General features: G+C 53.7%; 1 protein-coding gene across 5 annotated transcripts in view; it reads left to right on the forward strand.

Annotated features, from left to right (window-relative positions):
* GPR156 (G protein-coupled receptor 156) overlaps positions 1-12,043 on the forward strand; it is a 54,660-nt gene extending 42,617 nt beyond the window's left edge. For all 5 annotated transcript variants that reach the window (XM_068165933.1, XM_068165934.1, XM_068165931.1 and 2 more), the window contains 6 exons: positions 59-169; positions 1,857-1,982; positions 2,989-3,084; positions 6,625-6,861; positions 9,256-9,414; positions 9,996-12,043. In XM_068165933.1, the coding sequence (XP_068022034.1) occupies positions 59-169; positions 1,857-1,982; positions 2,989-3,084; positions 6,625-6,861; positions 9,256-9,414; positions 9,996-11,171 (1,905 nt within the window). In that variant the 3' untranslated portion in view covers positions 11,172-12,043. The remainder of the gene's footprint in view (positions 1-58; positions 170-1,856; positions 1,983-2,988; positions 3,085-6,624; positions 6,862-9,255; positions 9,415-9,995) is intronic.
* Positions 12,044-18,374: the final 6,331 nt, after the last annotated feature.

Raw genomic sequence — 18,374 nt, forward strand, 5'->3', positions numbered from 1 at the left:
CACTTGCAAGCCCCATGGCTGCCCTTCAGCCCACTCATTCTGCCCCCTCCCCTGGCAGGTGCGGATCTGCCTGCTGTGTGTGGGCAGCTCTCTGGTGTTTGGCCCCATCCTGGGGAAGAGCTGGCGGCTCTACAGGGTGTTCACCCAGAGGGTGCCGGACAAGCGGGTGGTGAGTATGCAGCACCTGGCTGGGGAGGGCAAACTACCCAAGAGGGGCAAACACCAAGTCCCACATAGATGGGGGATAGCAGATAAAACCAGCATGACAGAGATGAGTGCCAACAAACACAGGTCTGGTTTCACACTGTGATGGTTTAACCTAACTACATCAACAAAAGCTCCTTGGACATGGGCTCTTCATTTATTCCTGCACGATGAGCTGAGGGAGCTGGGGTTGTTTAGCCTGGAGAAGAGGAGGCTCAGGGAGACTTTATTGCTCTCTACAACTACCTGAAGGGAGGTTGTAGACAGGTGAGGGTTCGTAGTATCATAGGGTCAGGGTTGGAAGGGACCACAAGGATCATCTAGTTCCAACCCCCCTGCCATGGGCAGGGACACCCCACACTAGATCAGCCTGGCCACAGCCTCATCCAGCCTGGGCTTAAACACCTCCAAGGATGGGGCCTCAACCACCTCCCTGGACAACCCATTCCAGGGCTTCACCACTCTCATGGGGAAGAACTTCCTCCTCATATCCAGCCTGAATCTCCCCACTGCCAGCTTCATTCCATTCCCCCTAGTCCTATCACTACCTGAGATCCTGAGAAGTCCTTCCCCAGCCTTCTTGTAGGCCCCCTTCAGATACTGGAAGGCCACAATGAGGTCACCTTGGAGCCTTCTCTTCTCCAGACTGGTTGGTCTCTTCTCCCAGGTAACCAACACCAGAACAAGAGGACACAGTCTCAAGCTGCACCAGGGGAAGTTTAGGTTGGATGTTGGGAAGAAGTTCTTCCCAGAAAGAGAGATTGGCCATTGGAATGTGCTGCCCAGGGAGGTGGTGGAGTCACTGCCCCTGGAGGTGTTCAAAAAAGGGTTGGATGTGGCACTTGGAGCCACGGTTTAGTTAGTCCTGAGGTGTTGGGTGATAGGTTGGACTTGATGATCTCTGAGGTCTTTTCCAACCTTATTGATTCTATGAGGCATGATGCTTTCCACTCCATCAGCAAGCAGGTGCCCTGCCACACTCTCTGTTCCCCAGCCTCATTCCTGAGTAAGGTCTTGTTCTCATCAACCACGTGCCTTAATTATGCTTCCCACCCGTGTTTGTGTCCAGGCTCTGGGATGATTGGTTTTCTGGGATGAAAATAAATCAGGTATTCTCAAAGGCTTCTGATGTAGGGTCATGGCCAGGTGCTTCTGACCCACTCTTGAAGGGAGGGAGGGAGCACTGTGGGCTCCTCTGCAGCCACTTTTCAAAGGCAAAAAAAAGTGGGTGACAGGTGAGACAAGAGGTTTGGCAGGGGAACTGGGTACCAGCAGGGGCTCCCCTTCCTGAGCCACCAGGATCTGTCTTAAACTGAGAAAATAATAATCCTGCCAGAGTTTTTTCCTCACCCTTTACGTCTCTGCTTGTGATAGGACCATAAGGAATGATACTCATGTCTTCTGACATAGCATCTACCAGCTAGCCACCCAGCTCAGGAAGGTTTATGCCTGTCCCCAAGACTAGTTAGGCCTCCAGGAGTGTGGGAGCTAGAACCAAAGCCAACTTGGGTGTTGATGAGCTACTGAAGTCCACTCTGGGTGAATTATTGGGATGGACATGCCCCTTGGAAGAAACAACCATAAAGAGACCCAAGGGGATGGAGATTATTGGTGCCCATTTGCCCACCACAGTAATGCTCCTTTCTTTGCAGATTATCAAAGACCTCCAGTTGCTGGTGATGGTGGCAGTGCTGGTGCTGGCAGATGCCATGTTGCTCTTGACTTGGGTATTCTCTGATCCAGTCAAGTGCTTCCGAAGCCTCAGCGTCTCACTGCGGGTAAGGTGATGAGGAGGGGCAGTGGAGGGTTTCACTGTGTCCTGTCTGATCAGTGTGGACAAAGGTGGTAGGAAGGTCAGCTCTTTGGAGGTGCTGGCTTTAAAAAGAAAGTGAAAAATGGAAAGCCTCCTAGGTGCTCCCAGGCCAGGCAGCAGTCTTCACTCCTGCCTCCCAGTGGCAGGCCAAGGGGCAGTGGGCACAAACTACAGCACAGGACGTTTCACTTGAACTTGAAGAGAAGCTTCTTTCCTGTGAGGGTGTAGCAGTTTGGGCTGGGTGCCTCCTGCTGCTGCCACATGCGGTGCACCTCTGGTGCCCTGGCTGTCCAGCCCAGTGGGTGGACAGAGGAAGCTGCATATTTCATACCCATAATGTCTTGCTCCCTATAAATCCATTTGCAAGGTCTCACACTTCCTCTTTCTTCCCTCGCTGCTCCTGTGGGAGATGCTCCCTATCTGGTAATGGAGGGGGAGTTATCTCTAGGCCTTTTAGGCCTAATGCCAAGAGGAGAAGGGGGAAGGGCAATCTCAGATCTGGCTAGCTGAGATTAGCCTAACAGTGGAGTGGGGGAAGAAAGAGCCCTGGGGGTTTTGGGTATACCCTCAGGGAGGGAGAAGGGAAATGCTGGGAGGCTTTCTGGGTATGCTTTGGGTTTCTTTTGTCATTGTGCTTGTAGCTCTCTGTAAAACACTCACTGCTTTTCCATTTGAACTTCCCATCACTTCTGCAATCCATTTGTCTGAGTCTCATAGTTCTTCTGCCCCGATGGGAGGCAAGACAGGATCTGCCTCAAACTGGGACAGAGGGGGCTGGAGCACGGGACCAGGCTGCCCAGAGAGGTTGTGGAGTCTCCTTCTCTGAAGACTCTCAAAACCCACCTGGACGTGTTCCTGTGCAGCCTGCTCTAGGTGAACCTGCTTTAGCAGGGGGCTTGGACTAGGTGATCCCCAGGCTTCCCTTCCAACCCCTGCCATTGTGTGATTCTGTGCTTGCCCTTGCCTTCTAGGCAACAGAGAAAGGCATGAGCTGCTCGGTGAGCCGGGTGCAGTCCTGCGCCTCTCTTTACTCCGATCTTTGGCTCGTTCTCATTCTCGGGTTTAAGGTATGTAACCTCTCACTGATTCCTGCCTTGTATCACCCTCCTCCAGTCTTGCAACATAAACTATTCAGCAGCAGGGATGGAATGGGATGGGATGGAATGGAATGGGATGGAATGGGATGAAATGGGATGGAATGGAATGGGATGGAATGGGATGGAATGGGATGGGATGGAATGGGATGAAATGGGATGGAATGGGATGGAATGGGATGGGATGGGATGAAATGGGATGGGATGGAATGGAATGGAATGGACCAGGTTGGAAGAGACCATAGCTCTGCTGCCCTCCCAAGTGCCATGCCTGCTGCAGGTTCTGGCTACTCCTGTTCATCTTGAACGCCCTCCCATCTCCAGTCCTTCCCCTCTTGGTGTTTTCTTGCATTCCCTTGTAAAATAACCTGTTAGCCACTTCTTGCCTGCCCCACCATCTTTCACACACACCATGTGCTGTCTCTCTAGTTCCCTCCCTGCAGCCCCCATACCTTATCTACTCTCCTTCTCCAAACTCGTGTCTTGCTAGTTTCTAAAGCACACTTTGTCCGTAAACCCTCGGCTGACCATCCACGGCGGTGATGCACTGCCTGGCTCAGCCCTCACGTCCTCTGACTGCAAATCAAAGAGGTGCTGATGACAAGTGCGTGGTGTTGACCTTTACAGGATGTGCCTCAGCTTAATTACGCCACCAAGGTCCACTTTCACTGGGGTAGCTTTGCACGTGGCTGTTCCTGTTCCAGAGGAGTTAGCTATGCTGATGTAACTACGGAGGCATAATTATCGCTGTAATTAGCTGTGGTCTCCTGTGTCTCTGGGTTGTCAGAAGCTGGACACATTTCAGAAAGCTGATGTTGATGAAGCCTGTGAGCTCACAGCCTGTGCTTGGGAATGGCTCCATCTCTGCGTGCGGCACAGGCAGTTCCTTTCTGACTCACCAGCTACCCAGAACTATAGGGAAGCAGAAGAAACCTCACCACGTGGCCAAGTCCTTCTTCCCCCCCTTCCCCCTGCATTTAATTTTAAAGACATTAGTCTAGCCTATCATTAAAAGCCCTTTGGTGCTAGGGATTGCAGGCGTTCCCTGGGATTCCAGGGCTGTGTCTCCACCTCTGATTTTGCCCACGGTTTGTATTAGCATTTAGACAGGAGATGCTTTTGCCTCAGCTCCTGCAAACTGCTCTTTGGAATAAAGCATCTCCATTTCTGGGCTGCATCAGGAGAAGTGTGGCCAGCAGGGCAAGGGAGGTGATTCTCCCCCTCTGCTCAGCTCTGCTGAGACCCCACCTGGAGTACTGCCTCCAGTTCTGGAGCTCCTATTCCAAGAGGGATGTGGAGGTGCTGGAAGGTGTCCAGAGAAGGGCCAGGAGGATGATCAGAGGGCTGGAGCACCTCTCCTGTGAGGACAGACTGAAGGAGTTGGGGCTGTACAGTCTGGAGAAGAGAAGGCTCTGAGGTGACCTCATTGTGGCCTTCCAGTATCTGAAGGGGGCTACAGGAAGGCTGGGGAGGGACTGCTCAGGATCTCAGGTAGTGATAGGACTAGGGGGAATGGAATGAAGCTGGAGGTGGGGAGATTCAGGCTGGAGGTGAGGAGGAAGTTCTTCCCCATGAGAGTGGTGAAGCCCTGGAATGGGTTGTCCAGGGAGGTGGTTGAGGCCCCATCCCTGGAGGTGTTTAAGCCCAGGCTGGCTGAGGCTGTGGCCAGGCTGATCTAGTGTGGGGTGTCCCTGCCCATGGCAGGGGGGTTGGAACTAGATGATCCTTGTGGTCCCTTCCAACCCGTACTGATACTATGATTACCAGTCCCATGTACCCTTCATTAGTGTTGCATTGAACTTGACCCTGATCCTGTCCACCTACTGTGGGTCACAGAGCTGTTTCTTTGGTGGTTTCTCTGAACTCAACCTGGATTGCCATTAACATGAGAGTAGACTCTATCTGCGTGCAGGTAGCACATCTTATCTTCCACAGCATTCCATGTGCTCAGCCCTTTGTGAAGCAACCCAGTGCCTTACCCTGGTTTGACTGGCACAGAGCAGTGACCAGAAAGACTTGCCAAGGACATACCTGGAGTTAGGAGCAAAGGCCTCTGGTCAGGATTCAAACAAACAAACTAACAGCTTAGTGCTGTGCTTGCTGGAAGTCCTAGTTTATGAGACAGCAGTGCTGTTGTCTGTGTCCCAGATAGACTGTGTGAATTGTAAATGGGACTTTGAGGCTGGATTTTGCCTCTTGCTTTGGGATTAGGAGCTGTTTTGCTTTTGGAGGTGTGTTTGGAGGTACCCCACAGTGACCACGGTTATGATGCTATGCAGATCCTACGAAGTAGGGTCAGGAGTCAGCCTAGTTCCCAGCAAGACAGATCTCAGTATTACAGCCACCCCTTGAGAAGTTGTGGTGCTCTGTGGTTGGGAGTCTCACCAAAGACCATGGATGGAAACACCTCTTGCCTGTAAGAGTGTTCCTCCAGACCCTAGCCCTGCAAGTGGCCATGGCAGTCATCAAGCAGCCGCAGCGTGGAAAGGTGCAGAGAGTCTACTGAATAGATGTCCTACAGATGCAGATCTGTACCACCAAGCACTTCTTGATGCCCAAATAACAATTTCATGTCTCTTAGTAAAAGGCTGGCAATCACATGTGCTGGGTAGCACAGCAATAAGGAAGGAGTCATCTTCCCTGTGCTCTGGGTCCTTGCAGGAGCAGGGATTTTGTTGGATGGTATTTCCCAATGATCCCGAAGGCAGACCATGCCCTGCTCTACCAAAGTGGGCAAAACATACTTGGTGCTTCCTCACAGTGTGCCCTGGGGAAGGAGGGATTCAGCCTTCTGGGTAGTTCAGTCCTGAGCACACTGGAAAGATGCATGCATGGGACACTTGAGGGGCGGTATGGTAAGGAAGCCTGCTCTGAAACAACTGACTTAGTCCAGGGAAGGGAGGGCCTCTGTGTACAGAGCACTTCTCCAGCTCCTTTCACTGCTGCTGGAGTCAGGCAGGAAGCAGAAAAGGAAGGGGAGAAGAATTGCACCTGGTAGTTTTTTAGATTTCTATTTAAGGAGGAATCAAGCACATCCTTTTACCTCCAGCCTAAACCTCCTCATCTTCTGCCTTGCTTTTTCCTTCTGAATCTCTTTTCTGCTCTTTCAGAGGAGTGCTGCTGCTCCTTGATGGCACCCCACCCTGGCCTCCCTGCAGGGACCTCCATCTCTTTTCTCTCCATTTTTGCTGCTCCTGCTCCAAGTTGCCCAAGGGGACATTTTTAGGTGCCCTGCTCTGACCTCCAGCTCCTCATGCCCCTTTCTCAGAACCCCCCAGGACCCACAAGCACCTTCAACTCCTGCTCTCCCTCCCACTTCTGACCTGCAGCAAGGTGCCGGGCGTCTGCTGCGGTGTCACCGCCGCACGCTGAAGGGCTGCCTTGTAGATCAAAGAGCATTAATTAGGATTGTGCTGAGTGTATCTGAGCTCACTGGGCTCGGCACAAGGTGGGGGTTGACACCATCAGGCTGTAATTTTCCACACTCTGGAAACCTCTTTTTTCTCCTTCCAGAGTATCCTCCTGCTGTATGGGACCTACTTGGCCGGTCTGACCGACAATGTCAGCTCCCCGCCGGTCAACCAGTCCTTGACGCTCATCGTGGGGGTCAACCTCATTTTCCTGGCTGCTGGCATTGTCTGCTTAGTTCATCGCTTCCTCCGTGCTTGGCACAACCTGCTGTTTGGTTTTACCTCTGGAAGCATCTTCGTCTGTACAACCACCATCAACTGCTTTATCTTTGTCCCACAGGTATGCTGCCAGCTCTGCCTTGCCACCTGGCTGGGGACAGGCACATGGGGTCAGAGTTTAGCAAAAGCAGCCATGTGGGCCACAGTGCTTACTGCCCTTCTTTTTACCTCAAAGGTTCAGGCTCACTTGCATAGCTCATCCTCCAAGCCCACAGCAGCTCTGCTACCTCAAGCAAGTCCCCTGAGTCTCTAAGGAGTGCAGGCATGTTGTAGAGCTGATGGTCCAAAACCCTCCTGCAAGAACATGCCGTGGGTGGCAGCCACTCAGAAGGCATGTGTGGAGATGAGGTGTTCAGAGAAGGGCCAGGAGGATGAGCAGAGGGCTGGAGCACCTCTCCTGTGAGGACAGACTGAAGGAGTTGGGGCTGTTCAGTCTGGAGAAGAGAAGGCTCCCAGGTGACCTCATTGTGGCCTTCCAGTATCTGAAGGGGGCTACAGGAAGGCTGGGGAGGGACTGCTCAGGATCTCAGGTAGTGATAGGACTAGGGGGAATGGAATGAAGCGGGAGTTGGGGAGATTGAGGCTGGAGGTGAGGAGGAAGTTCTTCCCCATGAGAGTGGTGAAGCCCTGGAATGGGTTGTCCAGGGAGGTGGTTGAGGCCCCATCCCTGGAGGTGTTTAAGCCCAGGCTGAATGAGGCTGTGGCCAGGCTGATCTAGTGTGGGGTGTCCCTGCCCATGGCAGGGAGGTTGGAACTAGATGATCCTTGTGGTCCCTTCCAACCCTGACTGATACTATGATATTGATACTATGAGGTGGCCACTGCCATCCTCTTCCATGTGGGTGGTGGGACTGGTCCTTTAAGCACTTGTCCTCTCCTCATGCCCCATGCAGCTGCTCCCATTAAGAGTTTCTGCTCATGGCAGGGATGGAGCTGGGCTCTGGCCATCCAGATGGTCTCAGTAAGCTCAGAGGGTTCTTGGCTGCTGGCAATCCTTGGGGGAGGCTGTCTCCCTCTGTGCTCTTGAAGAAGGAAGCTGGGCTTTGCCACAAATGAGGGGGAGGCCACAGAGATGTTTGAAGGAAACCTTTTGTCTTGACTTGAGGCTCTTCTGCTTCCCCTGTCCTCCAGAAGCAGCCTGATGTGCCTGACCACAATGTTAGTGGGAAAACGTCTTCATTGTTAGAGGGAGAGGAAGCAGTTGTTTACTCAGTGTAATGTTTAGAGGGATGTTTGGGCTCAAGGAAATGAGGTGAGAAAGGGAGGAAGAGGTGAAGCTGAAGAAAGAGAACATCTGTGCCAGAGAGGGCTCAGGGGAATCTCACCAGTGTGAGATATAAATACTGCTGGGGGTGGAGTAGGGAAGGGGGAGGCAGACTTTTCTCAGTGGCGTCCATTGACAGGACAGGAAACAATGGGCACAGATTGAAACACAGGAAATGCTATTTAAATAGCAATTTTTAATCATTTTTTGTGTTCCTGTGAGAGTTGTGAAGCACTGGAGCAGGCTCCCCAGAGAGGTTATGGAGTCTCCATCCTTGGAGATACTCGAGTCAGCTGGATATAGTCCTGGGCAGCTTGGTGTAGCTGCCCTTGTTTGAGCAGGGTGGTTGGAGCAGAGGATTTCCTGAGGTCCCCTCCTACCTCAGTTGATGCAGTCCTTGGGAGCAGGATCCAAACCTCCTCTGACAAGCACCAAGCCTGCTGGCAATACTCTGCCAAGCGTGAGGTCTCTTGGAGCGAGGCTGGAGGAGCTGATAAGCTGTACTTGTTCTCTGCCTGTACCCTGTACTGGTTTTGCTGTTGTAGCCTGGGGGCCTTGAACATTCTCTTTAATTTGGATCTTTTAATTCATCGACTTGTTCTTCCTAATGGGCTTGCTCTTCTCTGGCTCATCCAAGATCAATAAGGAGCTGGGCTGCGCAAGGCTTCCACGAGGAGGCTAGGCTGGGAAAGGGATGCTGAATGGTGCTGATTTTCAGCTTGTCATTGGTGATCTGGGGACATGGAGGCGTGTGTGACACGGGCTTTGTCTGTCACGGAGTCAGGGATGGGGGAGAAGAGGGAGGGGGCCTTTACAGCGTGCTTGGAGGTTGCAGTGCAGGCAGGCACCCACCCCTCGCTGCACTAAAGGCTGGAGCCAGGGGCAGGGTAGGGCTCAGATGGGTGGGAGGCTCCAAGTGACGCAGTGGCCCCTTGCCTAGCCATCTCTGCTCCTCCATCACACCCTCCCTTTGTCTCCCCTCTCCATCCCTTTGTCTCTCCTCTCCATCCCTTTGTCTCCCCTCTCCATCCCTTTGTCTCCCGCTCTCCATCCCTTTGTCTCCCGCTCTCTATCCCTTTGTCTCCTTCCCGCTGGAGCTGTGCCTGCCTGCTTCCTGCCACGTCGGCAGGGGCTGTGCGTGCTGTGTCAATGATGCCTTCTTCTACCCCCGCCCCCCCCCACTCCCCCTAGCTCAAGCAGTGGAAAGACTTTGAAGAGGAAAACCAAACCATGAGCCACATGGCAAAGTATTTCACCAGTCCAAGCCGGAGCTGCCGCTCGGTGTACAGCGAGGATCAGCTCTACCAACTGATAGGGGAGAAAAACTCCATGAAGAGGCTGCTCACCGAGGTACAGGGCTCTGCTGGCCCCCCTCAGATGCACCAGCTTCTCCCCTTTTCTTTTGTGGGGCTCAAGGCTTTGCAGGGTGGGAAGCCTTTCCTTATGCCACAGCACACAGTGGTGCTCTCCCTCAGGCCTCTTCCCTCCTGCTTTGTTTTGTCACATCACCCTGCACCTCAAAATGCCAACATCTGGGCACAATCTGGAGGGTTTAAAAATCCTCAAACATGTAGGGAGGAGAGCAGGAGAGCCTTGTTCCCAATATGGTTAATTTAGAGGGGAGATATTCTACCTCAGAAAAGCCCTCATCCTCCTGCTCCCTCACCTGCCTGCATGGGTGGGAGAACCCCAGCTCAGAGTGCTGTCTGCCATAGTATCCCCTTTCCCACACTCACACTGGGGGGGTGCTCTGGAGGGGCTGCAAGGGAGGATGAGGTGACACACTTGCAGGCCTGCTGCTGTGCTGCCTCAGAGCACCTGTCCATGGGGAGAAGGGCAATTTGTTTTCTGGCAGCACCTGCTTCCAAACTGGTGGTGGTGGTGTGCTCTGCACCCACCCCATGCTTGACAGGTGTATTTGTCTGACACAGAAAAATGCCGTGATTGAAAGCCTGCAGGAGCAAGTCAGCAGTGCCAAGGAGAAGCTGATGAGGCTGATGTCTGCAGAGAGCAGCTGTGACCCCCACGTGCTGCTGGCAGCACCTTGCACCCGGAGCTCAGAGCGGTGCGGGGATGTGCCAGGGAACCGCTGCCTCCCGGATCCAGAACAGGATGGATGGCAGCACCCCTGCTTGCTGGGCACACCACCTCCTTCCAGCGATGCTCAGGACCTCCAGAGAGATGTGAACCATAAGCCTGTTTGTTCTCAGGTGCTGCTTTTTAACAGGGAGGACAGCATCGATGGTGGCCAGAGAGATGCCCAGGAATGCGGGACACCCGCAGGGCAGGGGCAGTCTCTGGAGCAGCTGCCCAGCCAGGACACATCAGCTGGCACGGCCTGGGACTCGTCGCCAAAAGTCAGCTATGTGAGCAGCGAGAAGCTGCGTGAAATCTTGCAAGAGCTGAGCCTGGATGGCAAAACCTACAGCCCAGCCTTACCTGGGAGACCCTCATGGGGCAGCCAGGGGCTCCCAAGCAAGCAGGGAGGAAGGTGGAGAGCCCAGGAGGGCTATCCAGGCAGCCACACGCCCCTCAGCCCCTACCTGACGAGGCGTCGGCGGAGGATCCCACTGCCCCCCACCGCTACCTGCTTCCCCGGCCACGTGTCCCCTCACGCCAGGCGCGGGGTGAGGGAGGCGGCTGGCTGGAGCCATGGGGAGCTGTCACGTATCTCCCTGGCGAGGGAAAGGGAGATGGCTAGTGGAGGGCTTCCTCCCCCACCAGCACCATCCCTTGCAGCTATCCCTAGGGAGGGCTACCTCCAGCCAGAGGGATGGCCAGAGTCCCAGGATGCTTCACCGTGCATCCCACGGGGGCAGCCATGGCAGCGGGGTGCCCCAAGGGGACCTTCTGAGCCCTCCCTGCGCTCCCTGTACTATTACCCGGACTCTGACTCCAGCAGCAGCAGCAGCTCTGAGGAGATGTTTCGTGGCTGCCACCGGCCCTGCTGTGAGGTCTGCTTCCAGAGCCCACGTGGCTCCCTGGGCAGCAGTAGCACAGATACTGACACAGAGCCCAGCAGCTGTGGGGACCACTGGACAGAGTGCCACAACGGGTCCCAGCTTGTGGTGAATTTCAATGAAGACCTGAAACCCACCTTTGTGTGACTGAGAGCACCCCTGCCCCAAAGGCAGCCAGGACACTGTGTTTTCAGTGATGCTAAGCCACACATCCTTCTAAGGGATGTGTCTTGTTCTGGCAGCTGGGGGCCGGGAGTAAACCTTGCCCCAGCCTGGTCAGCGGTGACTGCAGACAATGTTTGGCTGGGAGGTGGTTGGCAGCACTTGGGGAGGTGGCAGTGGTTTTGTCCTGAGCAGCCACCTGTACCCCACAGACACCTGGCACATCTGTCCATCCCAGTGCCCCCAGTGGAAAGACTGGAGCTGGGTCTAGCGTGGGCGAGAGGCCAAACTCCTTCATTTCAGAGGGTTCTCCCTGCAGGAGATGGGTGAATCACACCAGCAGGGAGCTGTACCACGTCTCAGGGAGTTATGTGGCTTCTTGCACGTGACAGGCAGACCGGACTCCTTCCCTGAGCCTGCCAGCATAAAGCCTGGAGATGGGAGGCAGCTGGACACCCCCAGCACTTGCAGGCTGCCCCTCACTGCGGACATGCTGCTCCCTGGCTAAGTAAGGACCTCAGAGCGGGGCGTGCGCAGGAGACTCTCGGGGAGGTGCCTTTGTGGTAGCATCTGAGTGGCAAAAAATGGAGTCCAAAGGTGACATCACTGGAGGTGACTTTGTGTTTTGTGTAGCTCAGCTGCACGGCCAGAGGCGAGCCTTGGGTCAGAGCTGGAGGGAAAGAAACTAACAGTCATAAAAGAGGATGTCAAAATGGCTTTCTGGGTTGGTCTTTTGTTCCCCCCACCTTGTTCTTCTGGGGCTTGTGCCCTTCTGTATGCCTTTGTATGGATGCTGTAGTCTGGAATGAGGTTTGCTTCAATTAATATGGTCTGTTAGCTTGGAAATACCAAGTAAACCCAGGGTGTCCACTTCTGGGGTGGTATCTTTGAAGGCATTTCAGTATATCACTGTCCCCACAGGAACAGGGTCAGGATGCTGAGCCCTGATGCCCATTGCAGTAAAAAAAACCTCTGAAGAAAAGCTTTGTCTATAGGGCAGGTGACAGAAGGAGCCCAGACTTGGTTCCGAACAACACATGTTAGCACTGCGCTCTCTATTACCCTTTGTGATGGTGAAACCCCTCACTCCTGTGTCCCTTCATCACTTGTCACCTCAGTGAAACCCCTCACTCCTGTGTCCCTTCATCACTTGTCACCTTAGTGAAACCCCTCACTCCTATGTCTCCTTATTGATCACCTGGCTGAGGGGATTGAGTCCATCATCAGTAAGCTTGCAAATGACACCAAGCTGGGGGCAGGAGTTGATCTGTTAGAGGGTAGGAGAGCTCTGCAGAGGGACCGTGACAGGCTGGACAGATAGGCAGAGTCCAAGGGCAAGAGATTGAACACATCCAAGTGCCAGGTTCTACACATTGACCACAACAACCCCATGCAGTGCTACAGGCTGGGGTCAGAGTGGCTGGAGAGCAGCCAGGCAGAGAGGGACCTGGGGGTGCAGGTTGATAGTAGGCTGAACATGAGCCAGCAGTGTGGCCAGGTGGCCAAGAAGGCCAATGGCATCTTGACCTGTATCAAGAATAGTGTGGCCAGCAAGACTAAGGACGTAATTCTGCCCCTCTGCTTGGTTCTGCAGAGACCTCACCTCCAGTAGTGTGGGCCAGTCACTTCAAGAGAGATACTGAGGTGCTGGAGTGGGTCCAGAGGAGAGCCATGAGACTCGTGAAGGGTCTGTAGGTAAAGTCTTATGAGCAGAGGCTGAGGGAGCTGCGGTTGTTTAGCCTGGAGAAGAGGAGACTTGGGGGCTTATCACACTCCACAACCACCTGAAGTAGTTGTAGTAAGGGAGAGGTCAGGCTCTTCTCCCAGGCAACTTGTGACAAGGGGAGAGGGCATGACCTGAAGCTGTGTCAGGGGAGAATTAGGTTGGCTGTTAGGAGGCACTTCCTGATGGAAAGGGTGATTAGACACCGGAATGGACTGCCCAGGGAGGTACTGTAGTTGCCATCCCTGGAGGTGTTTAAGGAAAGATTGGATGTGGTCCTTAGTGACATGGTCTAGTCAGTGTAGTGGTGTGAAGTCAGAGGCTGGACTTGATGATCTCAGAGGTCTGTTCTGGCCTCGATGATTCTGTGAAGGTCAGGCTTGATGGGGCTGTGAGCAACCTGATCTAACTGGGGATGTCCCTGCTTACTGCAGGGGGTTTGTGCCAGATGACCTCTAGAGGTCCCTTCCATCCAGTGCTTTCCATGATTCTACCATTCTGTGACGTTGTTGGATGGTTGGATGTCAGGCTCAACAAACACCACAGCTCCAGAGCAAGCATGACTGCAACAGCAAACTGGAGAGTTTGCTTGGGAGCAGAATGTTGGGTGAGATGCTAGAGGGATGATGGCCATTGAGGAAAAGTGAGAACCCCCAACACACTTTCTAATTTATAGGGAGTGTGATGTTTATGGTACAGAGTACTTCTGTTGACCAGCTTCCATCAGCTGCCCTGGCATTCACTTCTCCTGATTTAAGCACTTGGGTAGCTCAGAAGCTGCTGAAGACCTTGATCAGCATGACCACAAATGAGGTGACCTAATTGTGGCCTTCCGATATCTGAAGGGGGCTACAGGAAGGCTGGGGAGGGACTGCTCAGGATCTCAGGTAGTGATAGGACTAGGGGGAATGGAATGAAGCTGGAGGTGGGGAGATTCAGGCTGGAGGTGAGGAGGAAGTTCTTCCCCATGAGAGTGGTGAAGCCCTGGAATGGGTTGTCCAGGGAGGTGGTTGAGGCCCTGTCCCTGGAGGTGTTTAAGAGCAGGCTGGATGAGGCTCTGTCCAGCCTGATCTAGTGTGGGGTGTCCCTGCCCACGGCAGGGGGGTTGGAACTAGATGATCCTTGTGGTCCCTTCCAGCCCTGACTGATACTATGATACTATGAAAACAGAGTGCCTTATCAACTTTGTTCTCACCAAGCAGGTGCTGCAGTCTTCTCAAAGGAATGCAGCGGTCCTGGATAGAAAGTTGACCCTATTCCAGCGAAACCAGGATGTCACCTGAACTTAGGGAAGAACTTCTCTCCTTAGAGGGTGGCAGGGCAGTGGAACAGGCTGCTCAGAGAGGTTATGGAGTTTCCTTCCCTGGAGACTTTCCTATGCAACCTTCTCTGGGAGAACTTGTTCTGGGAGATCTCCAGAGGTCACTTTCAACCCCTACCATTTTGTGATTGTGACATGGGCATCCCCAGAAAGCAGGTTTTATTACTTGAATCCACCCTGTGCCAATACAAAGCCGCCACAGGGAGCTTATTTAGAGCTAGAAAGTACCAAACTGTCTGGCCCCAGGAGAGCAGGAGCATCCTCTGCTCAGGCAATGGATGATGTGATGAGGAAAAGGCTGAGGTACTTAATAACTTCTTTACCTCAGTCTTCACTTCAAGGGCCTCTAGCCACACTCCTGTTATGGAAGTCAAAGCCAGGGACAGGGAGGAAGAACTGCCCATGGTAAGTGCAGATCAGGTTCATGATCATCTGAAGAACCTGAAAGTGTTCAAGTCCGTGGGACCCGACGGGTTACAGCCACGGGTACTGAGAGAACTGGCAGATGAGGTTGCTAAACCCCTCTCTATTATATTTCAAAAGTCATGGCAATCTGGTGAAGTCCCCACAGACTGGAAAAGGGGAAACATTGCCCCCATCTTCAAAAAGGGTAAGAAGGAGGAACCAGGGAACTCCAGGCCAGTCAGTCTCACCTCTGTGCCTGGAAAGATCATGGAGCAGATCCTCCTGGAGTCACTACTCGCTCAAAAGAATAGTGAAGAGGTGATTGGGAGCAGTCAGCCAAGGGCAAATCCTGCCTGACCAACCTGGTGGCCTTCTATGAGCAGGTGACAAAATTAATAGATGAGGGGCGAGCAACTGATGTCATTTACCTGGACCTGAGCAAAGCCTTCGACACTGTCCCACACCACATCCTGGTCTCCAAACTGGTGACACATGGGTGGGATGGGTGGACCACTAGATGGATAAGGAACTGGCTTGATGGCTGCACCCAAAGAGTGGCTGTCCATGGGTCCATGTCCCAGTGGAGGCCAGGGACAAGCAGAGTCCCTAAGGGATCAGTCCTGGGACCTGTCTTATTCAACATCTTTGTGGGAGACATGGACAGTGGCATTGAGTGCACCCTCAGCAAGTTTGCTGATGACACCAAGCTGTGTGGTGCAGCAGACAGCTGGAGGGAAGGGAGGCCATCCAGAGGGACCTGGACAGGCTGGAGAGGTGGGCACAGGCCAACCTCATGAAGTTCACTAAGAGCAAGTGCAGGGTCCTGCAGCTGGGTCGAGGCAATCCCAGGCACAAATACAGGCTGGGCAGTGACTGGCTGGAAAGTAGCCCTGAGGAGAGAGACTTGGGGGTGCTGGTGGACAAAAAGCTCAACATGAGCTCTCAGAGTGCACTTGCAGCCCAGAAAGCCAATCAGATCCTGGGCTGCATCAGGAGAAGTGTGGCCAGCAGGTCGAGGGAGGTGATCCTCCCCCTCTACTCAGCCCTGGTGAGACCCCACCTGGAGTATTGTGTCCAGTTCTGGAGCCCCTATTACAAGAGGGATGTGGAGGTGCTGGAAGGTGTCCAGAGAAGGGCCAGGAGGATGATCAGAGGGCTGGAGCACCTCTCCTATGAGGACAGACTGAAGGAGTTGGGGCTGTTCAGTCTGCAGAAGAGAAGGGAGATTCAGGCTAGATGTGAGGAGGAAGTTCTTCCCCATGAGAGTGGTGAAACCCTGGAATGGGTTGTCCAGGGAGGTGGTCGAGGCCCCGTCCCTGGGGGTGTTTAAGCCCAGGCTGGATGAGGCTCTGTCCAGCCTGCTCTAGTGTGGGGTGTCCCTGCCCATGGCAGGGGGGTTGGAACTAGATGATCCGTGTGGTCCCTTCCAACCCTGAATGAAACTATGAAACTATGAAACTATGTTTTATTTTAAACCATTCTTTATTTGACCGACCTGAAAGCATCCATGGTGTGTGGAGCCGGGATGATAGCACGGAGAGCCCTGGGCAGGGGCCTCTCGCTGCCCTCTCCCGGGCAGGTTCCCGCAGGTGGGGCTCGGATGGCGCTTGCCCCATCGCTCCCCAGCCGCGGGGCCGGTGAGCAGGCACCTGCAGTTTTGCAGCGCTCGCAGCAGGGGCTGCTGCTGCCGCATCGGGTGCCGCAGCGAGCCTCCCAAGTGTTCCCACCCAGCGCCGTCCCACTGCATCCCATGCGCGCTGGGACCACGTGTGGGACAGGGAGGTTGCTGAGATGCTTTAGAGACCCTATAAAACATGGGAGTTTTCCAGACTGGGGCTGCCTCATCCCCATCCCCAAGCGTGTTAAGAGCAGCACTTGGCTCTGCCAACTAGGAACTACCACAGCACGGCCATAGGAAATGATCAACCATGAAGCCACCTGGAAGCAGCTGATATAAAAGTTAACTTCAAATCTGGTAGCCAATGCAGAAAATCTCTCCAGAGGACTTTGACCCTCTGGTTTGTTTGGAAACTTGTCACTGGAACCTGGGGCAGTTGCTTTTCTGCCTGGTGACCAGCTGAAAACTGCACGTCATGGGGATGCACCTCCTAAGGCAGCCAACAGCAGCTTTGCTTGTGTCAGAAATAGGGTGGCCAGCAGGACCAGGGAAGTGATTGCCCCCTGTATGGAACAATGGAGAGGCCACACCTTCAGTTCTGAGTTCCATTGTGGGCCACTCACAACAAGAAAGACACTGAGGTGCTGGAGCAGGTCCAAAGAAAGGCAATGAAGCTGCTGAAGGGTCTCAAGCACAAGTCCTATGAGGAGCAGCCATAGGAACTGGGGTTGTTTGGCCTGGAGAAGAGGGGGCTGAGGGGAGACCTTCTCACATTGCACAGCTCCCAAAAAGGAGGTTGTAGCCAGGTAGGGATTGATATGGGCAGAGTCCAACGGCATGAGATTGAACACATCCAAGTGCCAGGTTCTGCACATTGGCCACAACAACCCCATGCAGTGCTACAGGCTGGGGTCAGAGTGGCTGGAGAGCGGCCAGGCAGAGAGGGACCTGGGGGTACTGGTCGATGGTAGGCTGAACATGAGCCTGCAGTGTGCCCAGGCAGCCAAGAGGGCCAATGGCATCCTGGCCTGCATCAGGAACAGTGTGGCCAGCAGGAGCAGGGAGGTCATTCTGCCCCTGTACACTGCACTGGTTAGGCCACACCTTGAGTCCTGTGTCCAGTTCTGGGCTCCTCAGTTTAGGAAGGAGGTTGAGTTGCTGGAAGGTGTCCAGAGAAGGGCAACAAAGTTGGTGAGGGGCTTGGAACACAGCCCTGTGAAGAGAGGCTGAGGGAGCTGGGGTTGCTTAGCCTGGAGAAGAGGAGGCTCAGGGGTGACCTTATTGCTCTCTCCAACTACCTGAAGGGAGGTTGTAGACAGGTGGGGGTTGGTCTCTTCTCCAGGCAGCCATCACCAGAACAAGAGGACACATCTCAGGCTGCGCCAGGGGAAGTTTAGACTGGATGTTAGGAAGAAGTTCTATACAGAGAGAGTGATTGCCCATTGGAATGTGCTGCCCAGGGAGGTGGTGGAGTCACCATCATTGGAGGTGTTCAGGAGGAGACTTGATGGGGTGCTTGGTGCCATGGTTGAGTTGTTTAGGTGGGTTGGATTGGTTGATAGGTTGGACACGATGATCTTCCAGGTCTCTTCCAACCTGGTTTATTCTATTCTATCTTCTCCCTAGTAACAAACAATAAGACAAGAGCAAATGGCCTCTGGTTGCACCAGGGGAGGTTTAGATTGGATATTAGTAGAAATTTCTTTGTCAGGAGAATTGTCAGGCATTGGAATAGGCTGCCCTGGAAAAATGTGGAGTCACCATCCCTGGAGGTATTTAACATGTAGATGTGGTGCTTAGAAACTTGGTTTAGTGCTGGACGTGGTGGTGTTGGATTCAGTGATCTTAAAGGTCCAGCCTAAATGATTCTGTGCCTGTACTTCCTCCCTGCACACAGAGGGCTGATGCAGCTGACACTTGCACGTGCAGGTGTGCACTCACTGGTGCTTTTGATGACTCCCAACTCTGTCTTTTCCTTGTTTCCATAGAGGAAACAAGGTGGGGAGGGGTCAAAGCACTATGTAATGGAGTGAGCTTCCTGCATGTGAGAAGGACAGAGCAAGATGGTGGGCTGCCTTTCACTGCCTTTGGCATCATGGGGACTTTGCACTGGGGAGTTGT

This window comes from Melanerpes formicivorus, unplaced genomic scaffold (genome assembly GCF_026170545.1).
Source record: "Melanerpes formicivorus ecotype bairdi unplaced genomic scaffold, bMelFor1.0.p_v2 SCAF_95, whole genome shotgun sequence".
Lineage (NCBI taxonomy): Eukaryota > Metazoa > Chordata > Aves > Piciformes > Picidae > Melanerpes > Melanerpes formicivorus.